Source organism: Nyctereutes procyonoides, unplaced genomic scaffold (genome assembly GCF_905146905.1).
Source record: "Nyctereutes procyonoides isolate TBG_1078 unplaced genomic scaffold, NYPRO_anot_genome, whole genome shotgun sequence".
NCBI classification, from domain to species: domain Eukaryota; kingdom Metazoa; phylum Chordata; class Mammalia; order Carnivora; family Canidae; genus Nyctereutes; species Nyctereutes procyonoides.
In genome coordinates, this window is record NW_026575143.1 from 2,044,171 (window position 1) to 2,059,434 (window position 15,264).

Below are 15,264 nucleotides of genomic sequence, written 5' to 3' on the forward strand. Positions count from 1 at the left end.
CATTTACTCATTTTTTCATTAATATATTTTGAACCCCTCTGTGTGCCATGTAGTTTTCTATATGTTAAGAACACAGTAGTGAACAAAGTAGACACAAATCTTACACTTTAGGAGTTAGCATTTATGTATATATTTCTTTGTACATGAGCAGAAATTCTCTTAGAGTGGGTACTGAAAAGTGGATTTTCTGGGTCCAAGCACACCCTGAATTAGGATAGCCCCTTCAGCTTGCTTTCAAAAGGCTTCTTAGTTTGTTCTCCCACCATAGCTATAATATCTCATTTTCTTTTGTATCACCTTCTTTTTTTCCCTGTTTGTGCTATTTAAGAAGCAAAAAAATAATAACGGAATACTTGAATGTTCTTTGTGGGAAGGGAGATGCTTTTACTTATTTGAAATGGAATTAATTACCAGTTGATCAGAAAAAAGTTACCTCAGGGAAATAGAATAGAGAAGCTAAAACCAGATTAATGGCTATATATATGTAAGTAAGTTGGAAACAGGAGCAATCAATTGTTGATACTGGAGTAATTTGTACTTTTTATGGGAAAAATATATTGGAGTTTCTGTATGAAATACAAGACTTGAAAACCTGTGATAGGCAATATAAGAGGACACAGTTATCCCTGACATTAGGGTAGGGAAGACAAGATTTTCTTAAAAGACAAGAAAAATACAAACAATAAAGGAAAAGATTGATAAACTTGAGACATTAAAATATATTTTTACTAAAAAACACTATAAAGGAACTCAAAAGTTAAGTCACAAACTATGACTGCAATATATAAAACTGTCAAAAGATTAATTTTTACAATATATGCAGTTAATTTCTACAATAGACTTTTGTTTATTAAAAACAAGATAAAATATTAATGGAATAATGGGCCAAAGAGAGGAATGGGCATTTTACAGAAAAAACCCAAGATGTACAATAAACATAAAAAGATGCCCAGCCTCAGTCAAGAAGATGCCAGTTAAAACCACAAATATGGGATGCCTGGATGGCTCAGTGGTTGAGCATCTGCCTTTGGCTCAGGGTGTGATCCCAGGATAAGGGGGATCGAGTCCCACGTTGGGCTCCCTTTGAGGAACCTGCTTCTCCCTCTGCCTATGTCTCTGCCTCTCTCTCTCTCTCTCTCTGTGTGTCTCTTATGAATAAATAAATCTTAAAAAAAACCCACAAATATAATCCCTATCAAACTATAAATAACATTCTTCACAGAACTAGAACAAATAATCCTAAAATTCGTATAGAACCACAAAACAACTCAAATAGCCAAAGCAACCTTGAGAAAGAAAAACAAAACTGAAGGTATCACAATCCCAGATATCAAACTACCTTACAAAGCTGTAGTAATCAAAACAGTATGGTACTCACAGATTAATGGAACAGGATAAAGGACCCATGCATACAAACCCACACTTCAATGGTCAGTTAATTTATGACAGAGGAGGTGAGAATACACAATGGAAAAAAGAGCCTCTTCCCTAAATGATTTTGGGAAAACTGCACAGCTACATGCAAACGAATGGAACAACTGCTTTCTTACACCATACGCAAAAATAAACTTGTAAAGTGGGTTAAAGATCTAAACGAAAGACCTGAAACCGTAAAATGCCTAAAGAAAACACAGGTAGTAATCTCTTGGACATCATCCTTAGCAACATATTTCTGGATATGTTTTCTCAGGTAAGGGAAACAAAAGCAATAATAGATTATTGGGACTACACCAAAATAAAAAAGCTTTGTACAACAAAGGAGACCATCAACAAAGCAAAAAGCAACCCAGTGAATGGGAGAAAATATTTGCAAATAACAAATCTAATAAGGCATTAATATCCAGAATACATAAAGAATTTCTACAAACAACATAAAAAAAAAACCCAAACAGTTCAATTAAGAAATGGGTCAAAGACCTGAATAAACATTTTTCCAAAGAGATACAAATGGCTCACAGACACATGAAGAGATGCTCAAATCACCAATCATTGAGAAAATGCAAATAAAAATCACAATGAAATATCACCTCACACTAGTCAGAATGGCTAGTATCAAAAAGACAAGAAATAGCAAATGTTGGTGAGGATGTGGAGAAAAGGGAACCCCCATGCACTATTGGTAGGAAGGTAAATTAGTGCAACCACTGTGGAAAACAGAATGGATGTTCCTCAAAAAATGAAAAAGAGAAGTATCATATAATCAGTAAATCCACTAATGGGTATTTATCCAAAGAAAATGAAAACACAATTTTGGAAAGATATACTCCCCTGTGTATATTGCAGCATTATTTACAATAAGCAAATTATGGAAGTAGCCCAGGTGTCCATTGATAGATGAATAGATAAAGAAGATGTGGTCTGTATATACAATGGAATATTACTTAGCCATAAAAAATAATGAAATCTTGTCATTTGCAACATGGATGGCTATGGAGGATATAATACTAAGTGAAATAAGTCAGGGAAAAAACAAAAACAAAAAACAGACTTAACTGTGGAAAACAAACTGATGGTTACCAGAGAGGAGGTGGGTGAGGGAATGGGTGAAATAGGTGAAGGGGATTAAGGGTACATTTATCTCAACGAGCACTGAATAATATATAGAGTTGTTGAATCATTGTATTGTACACCTGAAACTAATACTGTGTGTTAACTGTACTGGAGTTAAAAAAATTATTTTGGGGATATGTATACATTTGGCAGAACTATAGGCAAGAGAATGATATAACACAAAATTCAGGATTGTGGTAACCTCGGAGGGGAAAGTAGGATGACATTTGGGACAATGGTAATAGGGAAGCTGTGTTTCTTCTTGAGCTGGGTGGTGAATACAGGGATATTCTATTTTATTATTTTAATTGACTTACCCTTCGTGTTTGCATGAGAGGTTTTATAATTTTAAAACTCAGCCAATAGCCAATCACTTTAACATAATTCGTTTGTTTCTATTAGTGTCGGCATTTATATAGCCTTTCAGTAATACTGGACATTTAACAATCAATAAATTATAGTTTATAAAAATCAAATCAATTATTTCTTTAAGATTTCAATTAATTCAGTTGAATTCAATTCAGTTTTATTTAATTCAAACCTTAATTCTATCTTTGTACGAGTCTGATAGTCATTTTCAGTTTAAATTAGAAATACATTTTTTAATGTATTTTCAATTTTTATTTGACTTTTGAAATCTTAGTTGTAAATACTTGATGTGTATTTTTATTTTAAAATTATTTTAATATTTTAACAAATACTAGATAATTCATCCGTGATAATTTTTATTTTTCTTGGCAGCTAGCATTGGATATGTGGAGGAAATTGATGGTTGAACCACTACAGACCATCCTTATCCGAATGCTACTCCGAGAAATAAAAAAGTGAGTACTGACGTTTACTTTGAGTCAATTCTAATTTGCTGTTTGAAATGGTTTCAAATAGTGTATGTACAGTTGCATGGCTGTTAACTAGACAAAGGCCTTGGTTTACTTAAATGAGCCTCATTTTTCATCTTAATCCCAATATTTTAAAATTATTATTTTTTTTTTTTAATTTTTATTTATTTATGATAGTCACACACACACACAGAGAGAGAGAGAGAGAGGCAGAGACACAGGCAGAGGGAGAAGCAGGCTCCATGCACTGGGAGCCCGACGTGGGATTTGATCCCGGGTCTCCAGGATCGCGCCCTGGGCCAAAGGCAGGCGCCAAACCGCTGCGCCACCCAGGGATCCCAAAATTATTTTATAATATTTTTTGGCAGGTCTTTGGTCGTTAGCCCAAATGCTTATTAGTAAATAAGTCCCTGAAGGAAGTGTTTGTAAGCCTGATATCTCTTGAATCTTCCAGGGCAAGCTGAATTGTTTGTACATATTCTCTCAGTTTAATTCCTGATGAGGATAACTTAGCTATTAAAACAAGCTTTTCAAGGTATTTGGTTACCTCTTAGCCCCAGTGTTAAATTAGTGACTTGTCTGTACGTAAGGTTAGCTTATGGAAAATGGGTTCCCATGGGTCCCATGGGAATGGGGTTCCATTCCCATGGGACCTCTACTCATGGTCCACAGTGGTGAATGGTGAACTCCTTAACTAATTGCTGTATGAATAGAGTTTGAAAGAGCACATTTTCCTGTGGAGTCCAGAATAGAACATCCTTGGTTTAGCTCTGGCCTAAAAGATTCAGCTTTGGGGAATCAAAGGCACTAAAAGTCAGTCATACAGAGATGTGTGTATAATGAATTTCAGGTTACTGGAACAATGTCGTAGGAATTATATAGACCAGTGAATTGCAATGTGATAATGGTCACTCCATCCGAAAATGCTTTCTTTAAGAATACCCAATTGTGAGCTTTTTATGGGAGAGAAGAAAAAGAAAGCATTGTTCTATGGGCTCCTCAAAGGACATTAAAAAACAAACAAACAAATTAAAAGCCACAAAAGAAGTTAAGAGAATATTTTAAAGTTTAATGTTAATACTAAATAGTAGAAAGTAGATGGTAGCAATTAGTAATTTGGATTTAAAAAACTGTCGCTCAACCTTTAAATGATTCTATTTTTTCCAAAGATAGGGAGATGGAGAGAAAAAGATAGTGAAACAAGAGGGTGGGACAAATTTTTTATCTTTCTCTTGTCTCTCCTAAACTGTAATTAACCTAAAGAACATTCCCAACATATTTATAGGTTCTGATGTGACTTATTTTGCTGTGAAATATTAATATGTCTCTTGACTTAGAATTCAGCTTTTTACAATAAGTTTATTGAAAATACTCTTGTAGTTATCTAAATGTAGCTTTTTGAAATGTCTTTTTTTCTTTTTTTTAAAGATTTATTTATTCATTCATTCATTCATGAGAGATGGGGGTGGGGGAGCTGGGGAGCAGAGACAAAGGCAGAGGGAGAAGCAGGCTCCCCGCAGGGAGCCTGATGTGGGACTTGATCCCGGGTCCTGGGATCAGGCTCGGGTCCGGGGATCAGGCCCTGAGCCGAAAGCAGATGCTCAACTGCTGAGGCACCCAGGTGTCCCTGAAATGTCTTTTTTAATATAAGTTTGTCCCAACCTAATAAATTTTCTTAAGTGTGATTGTTAGCTTGTTAAAAATGAACTTGATGAAAAATTAAAGTCTAACTGTATATGGAAAATAGTACAATAGTAGTAAAGCAATAATAAAAGTAAAATAACAGCACAGGAATTTCTGGAAAAGACTTAGAGATAATTTGGTTAGAGTTATTAGACCAACTTGTCTTAATTTTGTTTTTATATCTAGCTTCTATGGAAGTGTTATTTGACATGCCCTACTAATATCTCATTTATTTTTCATATGTACTCTCAAGTAGGTGCTCTCCCACATTTTACAGCTAAAGAAACTAAGGCATAACAACAATAACAGTAATAATAATAAAATGTGGGAGATATGTATATTGCCAGAAGTGTTCTAAAAGCTTTACCTGCATTCTCCCATTTAATCCTCACAATCCTGTGATACTTCATTACCATTTTGCAAAAGAAGATGTCACTGGTGGTACTCTAATAAGACTAATTTGAGTCCAGCCCCTATCTTCTTAATTCCAAGGATTCAAAGATGGCTTCTGCTAACTCTAAATCCATTATGCCTATCTTTTTACTTCACAGAATATTTCTTCCATTTCTAGTTCTAATACTTTAGGTTTTATATACATTTTAGTGTTTTGGTTTTTTTTAAAGATTTTATTTATTTATTCATGAGAGACAGAGGCAGAGAGAGAGAGAGAGAGGCAAAGACACGGGCAGAGGGAGAAGCAGGCTCCATGCAGGGAGCCTGACATGGGACTCAATCTCAGGACTCCAGAATCACTCCCTGGGCCGAAGGCAGGCACTTAACTGCTAAGCCACCCAGGGATCCCCACATTTTAGTTTTATAATGCTTTGAATACTATAGTATTTTCACTCATAGTTCTTTGATTTTAAGGAGTCAGGGCAAGTTTTATTTAAGTGAATTGAACTTCAATAAGTAGAAGTGACTTATTGAATTTGATATTGCTAGGGAAAGAGACTCCATACCTACAAACTTCCAATTTGGATCTTTTCCACTGCATTGCTTTAGTATCTATTTACCCATTGTCATTTGAGATAATATAGCCAGATATCATAACTTCCATTAAGTGGCTATGGTCAGTATTCCCCATTGGTAAACTTGTCTGGGCCTTATAACGGGGTATGATGGTGAATTTTATCATAGGCTCATTTTACAAATGGGGATAATAAGGCTAGAAGGATAGCCAAGTTACTCAGGTCACCTATCTAGTATATCGCTTAGTGAGATTCAGAAGTTAGGTCATTCTGATCCTTGAATCCTCAAGTCTGTGGTCTTAACCATATATTACATATTCTTAGCAGTGATTGACTGAAATTGCATTTCATTGCAATTGCTGCTAACAGAGAAGTATTTTATTGTGTGTACCTACAACTTCTTTGTGGAAAAAGCTCCACCAAACTTAAAGAATAAAGTATTTTCAGATCTAGCAGACCATATTACAGATTTGATTTCATATCAACTTATTCACAATTTCCTTTCCCTATCTATAATCATCCCTGGGTTCCTAGATATTCTCTACAAGTGTCTAAAGGGTGTTACTGTGAACTAGTGGTTTCTCAGTCTGGCCACTGAAAATCAAGTTTACACAAGGGATGTTTAATAACATTTAATAGCAGTCTTTCGACAAAAAAGTTATAAAAGTAAAATATATTGATTGTACACAATTAAAAATGTATAGAAAGTTAAAAAGAGAAGTTAAAAGACTTTCACTTTTCCCCTGATACCTTTAGTACTTTTATTTGAAGCAAACCACTATTAAGGATTTAAAGTATTTTCTAATAGACTAAATAATAGATTTAAAGTATTTTCTAATTCTCTATACATTTAAGATTATATATGTGTACATATATACGTGTATACATACATTTATATGGATGTGCATATGTATATATCTACACATATATATTACATATACATACATATGTACATGCACTTAGGGAGTTTACATAAGTATTAAAAATATTTAAAAATACTTTTTTCTTAAAAATTAGAACAGATTAGTGGTTGATGTGAGACTATAAGGTATAGTATGAGGGAGTTGCTTTATGGTGATAAAGTAGTAGTATATCTTTTTTTTTAAGATTTTATTTATTTATTCATGAGACACACAGAAAGAGAGGGGCAGAGACACAGGCAGAAGGAGATCCCTCGGAGAGATCCATCGGAGATCCCCCGATGTGGGACCCGATCCCAGTACTCCAGGATCATGTGCTGAGCTGAAGGTGGATGTGCCCAACTGCTGAGCCACCCAGGTGTCCCAAGTAGTTGTATATCTTGAATACAGTGCCAGTAACATGAATCTAGATATGTGATAAAATTGCATGGAATTATATATATACAAACACAAATGATTGTGTGTAAAAACTGAATAAGGTCAAAAATCTGAATAAGGTCTATAGCTTATATCAATGTTGATTTCCTGGTTTTGATATTGTACCACAATTACGTCAGATGTTACCATTGGAGAAAACCAGATGAACTTATCCAGGACCTCTCTATATTATGTTTGCAACTTCCTGTGAATCTATAATTATTTCAAAACTTAAAAATATATATATTTTTTAAGTTTAATTGGCATGTAAAATGTGAGTATCCCTGTTTTCTTCATTTTAGCTGTAACTTTCTTTTCTTCCTAAGTAACCACTGATGATAGTCTGGTTGTACCTAATATTTATTTAAGTACAGTGGTTTTTAATTTATTTTTGTGTGTATGGAATCTTTATATTCCTTTAGGAAAATGATGCAGGTTGTGGAGCCTCACCACATAAAAATACTCAATATGAAAAAAAAATACTCAATATGCATATACACACAAAACCTTACATACTTTTTAGGTTTATGGATTCCTTGGATCAGAATTGCTGCCTTAGCATTTACATGGCCAACTTGTTTTTTCCCAAAAGAATCATTTGACAAATTGTAATCTGAAATAAGTCTTTATGCTTAGTATTTGTTGAATTGGAAAAGTTCTTATTTATTCTGAAATTATAACTCATCATCCAGTCATGACTTTAGCATCATCTCTCTGTTGTATAAACAAAGGCAAGAATTAATTGGCAAACAGAAAAAAGATTTTAACTCCATAGCTCCTTTTTTTTTTTAAACTCTTGCCACTTTCACAACAATTCTGATAATCATAGCTATTCTAGATACCAAAGTTTCCTACAAGTGTGGCTCCCTATCAGAGCTCTTTTCTGTTCCATTTGTTTGTGTATCCTTAGGTCCCTATCTCACTGTGTTTATTATTGTAGCTATTATTGTAGCATAATAAGTCTTCGATATCTGATAAGACAGATTTACCCTCCATAAGCCGGAAGTGTTCTTGCTATTATTTGGCCCTTTACTTTCTCATACACATGTCATTATTATCTTTTTTAAAGGTAAAGGTATTATCTTTTTTAAAGGTGATTATAAGTTACCTAGAATGAGTTTTCTGTACAATTGAAATTGAATTGAATATATAAGTTAGTTTGGAGGGAATTTACATCTTTATTAAATCTTCCTATTCATGAACATATCTGCTGTTTTTAATGCCTTATTTAATATCTCCTAATAAGTTTTTATAAATTTATCTATAAAGGTTCTTCATTCTTTTTGTTTGATTTATTTCAAGATACTTCATATTCTCTGATACTGTTATAAAAAGTTTGTATAATTATCCATTCTATTTTTTTTTCTAAATGTATGGAAATACAAAGACTCTTAATACATATGTCTTCTATTCAGCCACCTTGTTAAATTCCAACATTTCTAGCTGCTTCTCCAAGGGAAAAAAGGTGTCATTTCTAATAATTGGTGCTCATTTTTGTGCTTTCTATGGAAGCTATCATAATCTGTAAATGACAATTTTGTTTCCTTTTTGTGTGTGCACGCATGCTTGCACACACATGCACACACACACATATCCCTCAGTGACCAGGACCTCCACAGCAATGTTGAAAAGGAGTGATGGATATGAACATCTTTGTCTCATTCCTGATTTTAAAGATTACACATGTGATATTTCCTTATTTAAAATGATGCTTCCTGTAGTTTTATTAGATACTTTATCAGAATGATGAAATTAATTTGAATTGGGTATTGAATTTTACAAGATAACTTTTATTTTTATTGAGTGATCATGTTGTTTTTCTATTAATCTGTTAGTATATAGGTTACATTTATGGATTTTTAAATATTAAACTATCCTCATATGGCTAGAATAAAACCCAGGTTGGCTGTAATAATTGTTATAACATTTTTGCATTTGATTTGTTAAATAATATTTTCTTTAGAATTTTGAATCTAGATCCATGAATGTAATGGGTTTATAATTATTTTTTCTCATAGTGTCTTTGTCTGGGTTTGGTATCAGGCTCATCCTTGTAGGATGAAATAGGTGCTATTACCCCTTTTTCTTTTGACTAAACGGGTGTATAAAATTGGGGTGATCATTTTTAAAAATTTATTTAAATTCAATTAACATATTTATTATTAAATTAAATAACTATTAATAGTCTCAGAGGTAGAGTTCCTTGATTCATCAGCCTTTTTTTTTTTTTAAGATTTTATTTATTTATTCACGAGAGACACAGAGAGAGAGGCAGAGACATAGGCAGAGGGAGAAGCAGGCTCCCTGCGGGATGCCCGATTTGGGACTTGATCCCAAGATCCCAGGACCACGACCTAAGCCAAAGGCAGGTGCTCAACCACTGAATCACCCAGGTGTCCCTGATTCATCAGTCTTATATAACCCAGTGCTTGTTATATCAGATGCCCTCTTTAATGTCCATGGGTTAATCATTTTTTGGAGTTATTAGTAAAACTCTCTGCAAAACAATCTGGGTCTAGGTTTTCTTTGTAAGAAGTATTTTTTTTTCACATTTACAATTTAACCTTTGCCTTTATTTTCTTTTATTATTGAAGTGAAGCTGACATACTGTGGTATATTAGTTTCTGTTATACAACATAGTATTTTGACAATTTTATACATTTCTCATTGCTCACCACGATTAAGTATAGTAAGCATATGTTACCATACATTATTATAATATTATTGACTATATTTTCTATGCTGTACTTTTCATCTCCATGACTTAATTATTTTATAACTGGAAGTTTATACCTATTAATCCCCTTCACTTATTTCGCCTATCCCGCCTTACCCACCTCCCCTCCAGTTCTCTGTATTTAAGAGTCTGGTTTTTTTTTGTTATTTATTTTGTGGCATAGATTGCACATATAAGTGAAATCATGTAGCATTTATCTTTTTCTGTCTGACTTTTTTCACTTAGCCTAATACCCTCTAGGTCCATCCATGTTGTTGCAAATGGCAAGATCTCATTTTTTATGTCTGAGTAATATTCCATTGTATCTGTATACTGATCTTTACCCATTCATCTATCATAGATACTTGGGTTGTTTTCCTGTTTTGGCTATTGTAAATAATGCTGCAGTAAATGAAGGAGTGTGCATATATCTTTGTGAACTGAGTTTTCATTTTCTCTAGGTAAATACCCAGTAGTGGAATTATTACTGCATTATATGACATTTCTATTTTTCATTTTTTGAGGAATATCCATTCTGTTTTCCACAGTGGTTGCACCAATTTACATTTCTACCAACAGTGCATGGCGGTTCCTTCCCACATCCTCATCAACACTTGCTATTTCCTGTCTTTTTGATACTAGCCATTCTGACTGGTGTGAGGTGGTATTTTATTGCGGTTTTGATTTGCAGTTTCCCGATGACTGATGATTTGAGCATCTCTTCATGTGTCTGTTGGCTCTTTGTATCTCTTCTTCAGAAAAATGTCTATTCAGGTCCTTGACTTATTTCTTAATTGAATTCTTTGGTTTTTTTTATGTTGATTGTATAAGTTCTTTTTGTATTCTGGCTATTAACTGTATATTGAATATATAATTTGCAAATACTTCTCCCATTCACTGGTTTGCTTTTTGTTTTGTTGATGGTGTCCTTTGCTGTGCAAAAACTTTTTTATTTTGGTGTAGTCCCAGTAGTTTATTATTGCTTTTGTTTCCTTTGCCTGAGGACATATATTCATAGATCTGTTGCTAAGACTGATACACTGATGTTTTCTTTTAGACATTTTATGGTTTCAGGTCTCACAATGAGATCTTTAATTCATTCTGAGTTTATTTTGTGTATAAGAAACTGGTCCAGTTTCATTAATTTGCATTAATATCTGTCCAGTTTTCCAAACACCATTTATTGAAGAGATTGTTTTCCCCACTGTATATTCTAGCTTCCTTTCTCATAAACTAATTAACCATAGAGTTGGGCCCTCCTTTGTGTTGTGGATCTGTGGATCTGTTTTTGTACCAGTAGCATACTGTTTTGATTTCTATGGCTTTTTTTTTTTTAAGATTTATTTATTTTAGAGAGAGAGAATGCGAGTTGGGAAAAGGGTAGAGGGAGAAGGGAGTCAAGCAGACTCCCCACTGAGTGGGGAGCCTGATGCAGGACCCAATTCCAGGACCCTTTGATCATGACCTGAGCTGAAATCAAATCAGATACTTAACCAACCGAGCCACCCAGTCATCCTGATTACCACAGCTTTGTAGTATATCTTGAAATCTGGGATTGTGATATTTTCACCTTTGTTCTTTCTCAAGATTGCTTTGGCTATTCAAGGTCTTTTGTGGTTCTAAACAAATTTTAAGATTATTTGTACTAGTTCTGTGAAAAGTGCTCTTGGTATTTTGGTAGTGATTACATTGAATTGGTAGATTTCTTTGGGTAATAGAGACATTTAACAATAGTGATTTTTCCAATCTACAGCATTGTTTGTGCCATTTTCACTTCCTTTCGTCAATATTTTCCAGTTTTCAGAATTGTAGGTCTTTGACTGCCTTGGTTAATTCGTTCCTAGGCATTTTATTCTTTTTGGTGCAATTGTAAGTGGGATTTTAAAGAAATTTCTTTTTCTGCTACTTTATTACTACTGTATAGAAATGTAATGTTTCTGTATTTTAATTTTGTATCCTGCAAGCTTACTGAATTCATTTATCCTAATAGTTTCTTGGTAGAATCTTTAGAGTTTTCTATATACCATATCATGTCATCTGCAAATAATGATAGTTTTATTTCTTTCTTACCAATTTGGATACCTTTTCTTTCTTTTTCATGTTTGATTGCTGCAACTAGGATTTCCAGTACTATGTTGAATGAAAGTTGTGAGAGTGGACATTTTTTGTCTTGTTCCTGATATTAGAGGAAAAACTTTTAGTTTCTCACTATTGAATGTGATGTTAGCTGTTGGTTTTTTTATATATGGCCTTTTTTATACTGAGGTATATTTCTCTAAATCCACTTTGTTGGGAGTTTTTATGAATGGCTGTTGTATTTTGTCAGATGCTTTTCCTGCATCTACTTAGATGAACAGTGGTTTTTATCCTTCATCTTGTTAATGCAAAGTGTCACATTGATTTGTGAATACTGAACCACTCTTGCAACCCTGCAATAAAGTCCACTTGATTGTGGTGAATGATTCTTTTAATGCATTGTTGACTATGGTATGTGAATATTTTGTTGAGGAAATTTGCATCTGTGTTCATCAGGGATATTGGCCTGTAGGGTCCCCCCCCCTTTTGTGTGTGTGTGTGTGTGTGTGTGTGTGTCTTTGTCTTGGTTTGATATCAGGGTAATGCTGATTTTGTAGAATGAATTTGGAAGATGTCCTCCTCTTCTATTTCTTGGAATAGTTTGAGAAGGATCAGTATTAAGTCTTCTTTAAATGTTCGGTAGAATTTGCCTATGAAATCATCTGGTCCTGGACTCTTTGTTTTTTGGGAATTTTTTGATTACCAGTTCATTTTCATTACTTGTAATTGGTCTGTTCAAATTTTCTATTTCTTCCTGATTCAATTTTAGAAGATTGTATGTTTGTAGAAATTTACCATTTCTACTAGGTTGTCCAGTTTGTTGGCATATAATTATTTGTAGTAGTTTCTTATTCTTTGTATTTCTGTGATGTGGGTTGTTTTTTCTCCTTGTTCATTTCTGATTTTATTTATTTGAGTCCTTTGTTTTAGATGAGTCCATCTAAATGTTTATCAGTTTTATCTTTCAAAGAACCAGCTCTTGGTTTTATTAGTCTTGTCTTCTCTTTTTAGTCTCTAATTCCTTTGTCTTTATTATTTTCCTCATTCTGCTAACATTAGGCTTTGTTCGTATTTTTTTAGTTCCTTTCAGTGAAAGGTTTGATTATTTGCAGTTTTCCTTTTTTCTTGAGATAGGTCTGTATTGATGTGTACTATTCTCTTTGAACATCTTTGTCCCAAAGATTTTGGACTATTATGTTTTCATTTTTATTTGTCTCCATTTATTTTTTGAGTTCTTCTCTGATTTCTTTGTTCATCCATTGGTGTTTAGTAGCATGTTGTTTAGCCTCCATGTGGTTGCATTTTTCCAGTTTCTTTTTTTCTTTTTTATCTTTTTGTAATTGATTTCTAGTTTCATACTGTTGAGATTGGAAAAGATGCTTGTTATGATTTTAGTCTTAAATTTATTGAGACTTGTTTTGTGGCCTAACGTGTGATCTGTTTGAGAAAATGTTCCATATGCACATGAAAAGAATGTGTGTTCTTCTGTTTGTGGATGGAATGGTCAATATATAACTGTTAGGTCCATCCGGTCTAATGTGTTGTTCAAAGCCATTGTTTCCTTGTTGATTTTCTGGTTGGATGCTCTATCTATCCACCAATAAAAGTGAGATGTTAAAATTCCTTACTATTAATGTATTATTGTCAACATCCCTCTTTATGTCTGTTAATATTTACTTTATATATTCAGGTGCTCCTATGTTGGATGCATAGATATTTATAATTGTTTTATTCTCCTTTTGGATTGATCCCTTTATCATTATGTAATGATTTTCTTTGTCTCTTGCTCCAGGCTTTGTTTTAAAGTCTGTTTCAGGGACGCCTGGGTAGCTCAGCAGTTGAGTGGCTGCCTTGGACTCAGGGCCTCATCCTGGGGTCCTGGGATCGAGTCCCCCATCAGGCTCCCCATAGGGAGCATGCTTCTCCCTCTGCCTATGTCTCTCCCTCTCTGTCTCTCATAAATATATAAAATCTTTTTTAAAAAAATAAAGTCTGTTTCATCTGATGTATTTTGACTCCAACTTTTCATTTCCATTTGCATGGAATATTTTTTTTCATCCTTTCACTTTTAGTTTGGGTGTGTCTTTAGGTCTGAAGTGAGTCTCTTCTAAGCCTCATATAGATGGGTTGTTTTTTATCCAAGTCACCCTATGTCTTTTGATTGGAACATTTAATCCATGAATATTTAAAGTAATTACTGATAAGTATGTATATATGACATATTATTTTGTTCATTGTTTTCTGGTTGTTTTTGTAGTTCTTCTCTGTACTTTTCTTCTTGTTTGCTCTCTTCCCTTGTGGTTTGATGGTTTTCTTTAGTATTATACTTAGATTCTTTCTCTTTATTTTTTGTATATCTAGTACAGGTATTTGATTTGTGGTTACCATTGGGTTCATATATAATAACATCCTGTGTGTGTAGTAGGTTATATTAAGTTGGTGGTTGCTCAAGTTTTTCTTTTTTTTTTTGCTAAAGATTTTATTTATTTATTCATGAGAAACAGAGAGAGAGAGAGAGAGGCACAGACACAGGCAGAAGGAGAAAGCAGATTCCATGCAGGGAGCCCAATGCGGGACACGATCCCGGGTCTCCAGGATCACCCCCCTGGCCAAAGGCAGGGCTAAACTGCTAAGCCCCCCAGGCTGCCCTCAAGTTTGAATACATTCTGAAAGCATTACATTTCCTCTCCCTCCCTCCACATTTTACATATATAATGTCATATTTTACATCTTTTCAATTTATCTCCTGATTTTTGTAGATATAATTGATTTTACTACTTTCGTGTTTTAACCTCCATACTGGTTTTTTAAGTAATTAATCTACTATTTGTTTATATTTGTGCAGTTAATACCTTTTTATTATTTTCTTCTAGTTATGACATTTCTTTCCACTTAAAGAAAATGTTACTTGTAATAGGTTAGTGGTGATAAGCCCCTTTTAACTTTTGTTTGACTAAGAATCTCTTTATCTCTCCTTCAATTCTGAATAATAACCTTGTCAGGTAGGTTGTAGGTTGTAGTTTTTTCCCGTCAGTATTTTGAATATAGTATGACACTTTCTTTTGGCCTGCAAAATTTCTGCTGAAAACTCAGCT

General features: G+C 33.8%; 1 protein-coding gene across 5 annotated transcripts in view; it reads left to right on the plus strand.

The window, feature by feature from the left end:
* CUL2 (cullin 2) overlaps nucleotides 1-15,264 on the plus strand; it is a 164,996-nt gene that overhangs the window by 108,337 nt on the left and 41,395 nt on the right. For all 5 annotated transcript variants that reach the window (XM_055308615.1, XM_055308611.1, XM_055308612.1 and 2 more), the window contains exon 6: nucleotides 3,292-3,374. In XM_055308615.1, coding sequence (XP_055164590.1) covers nucleotides 3,292-3,374 — 83 coding nt within the window. The remainder of the gene's footprint in view (nucleotides 1-3,291; nucleotides 3,375-15,264) is intronic.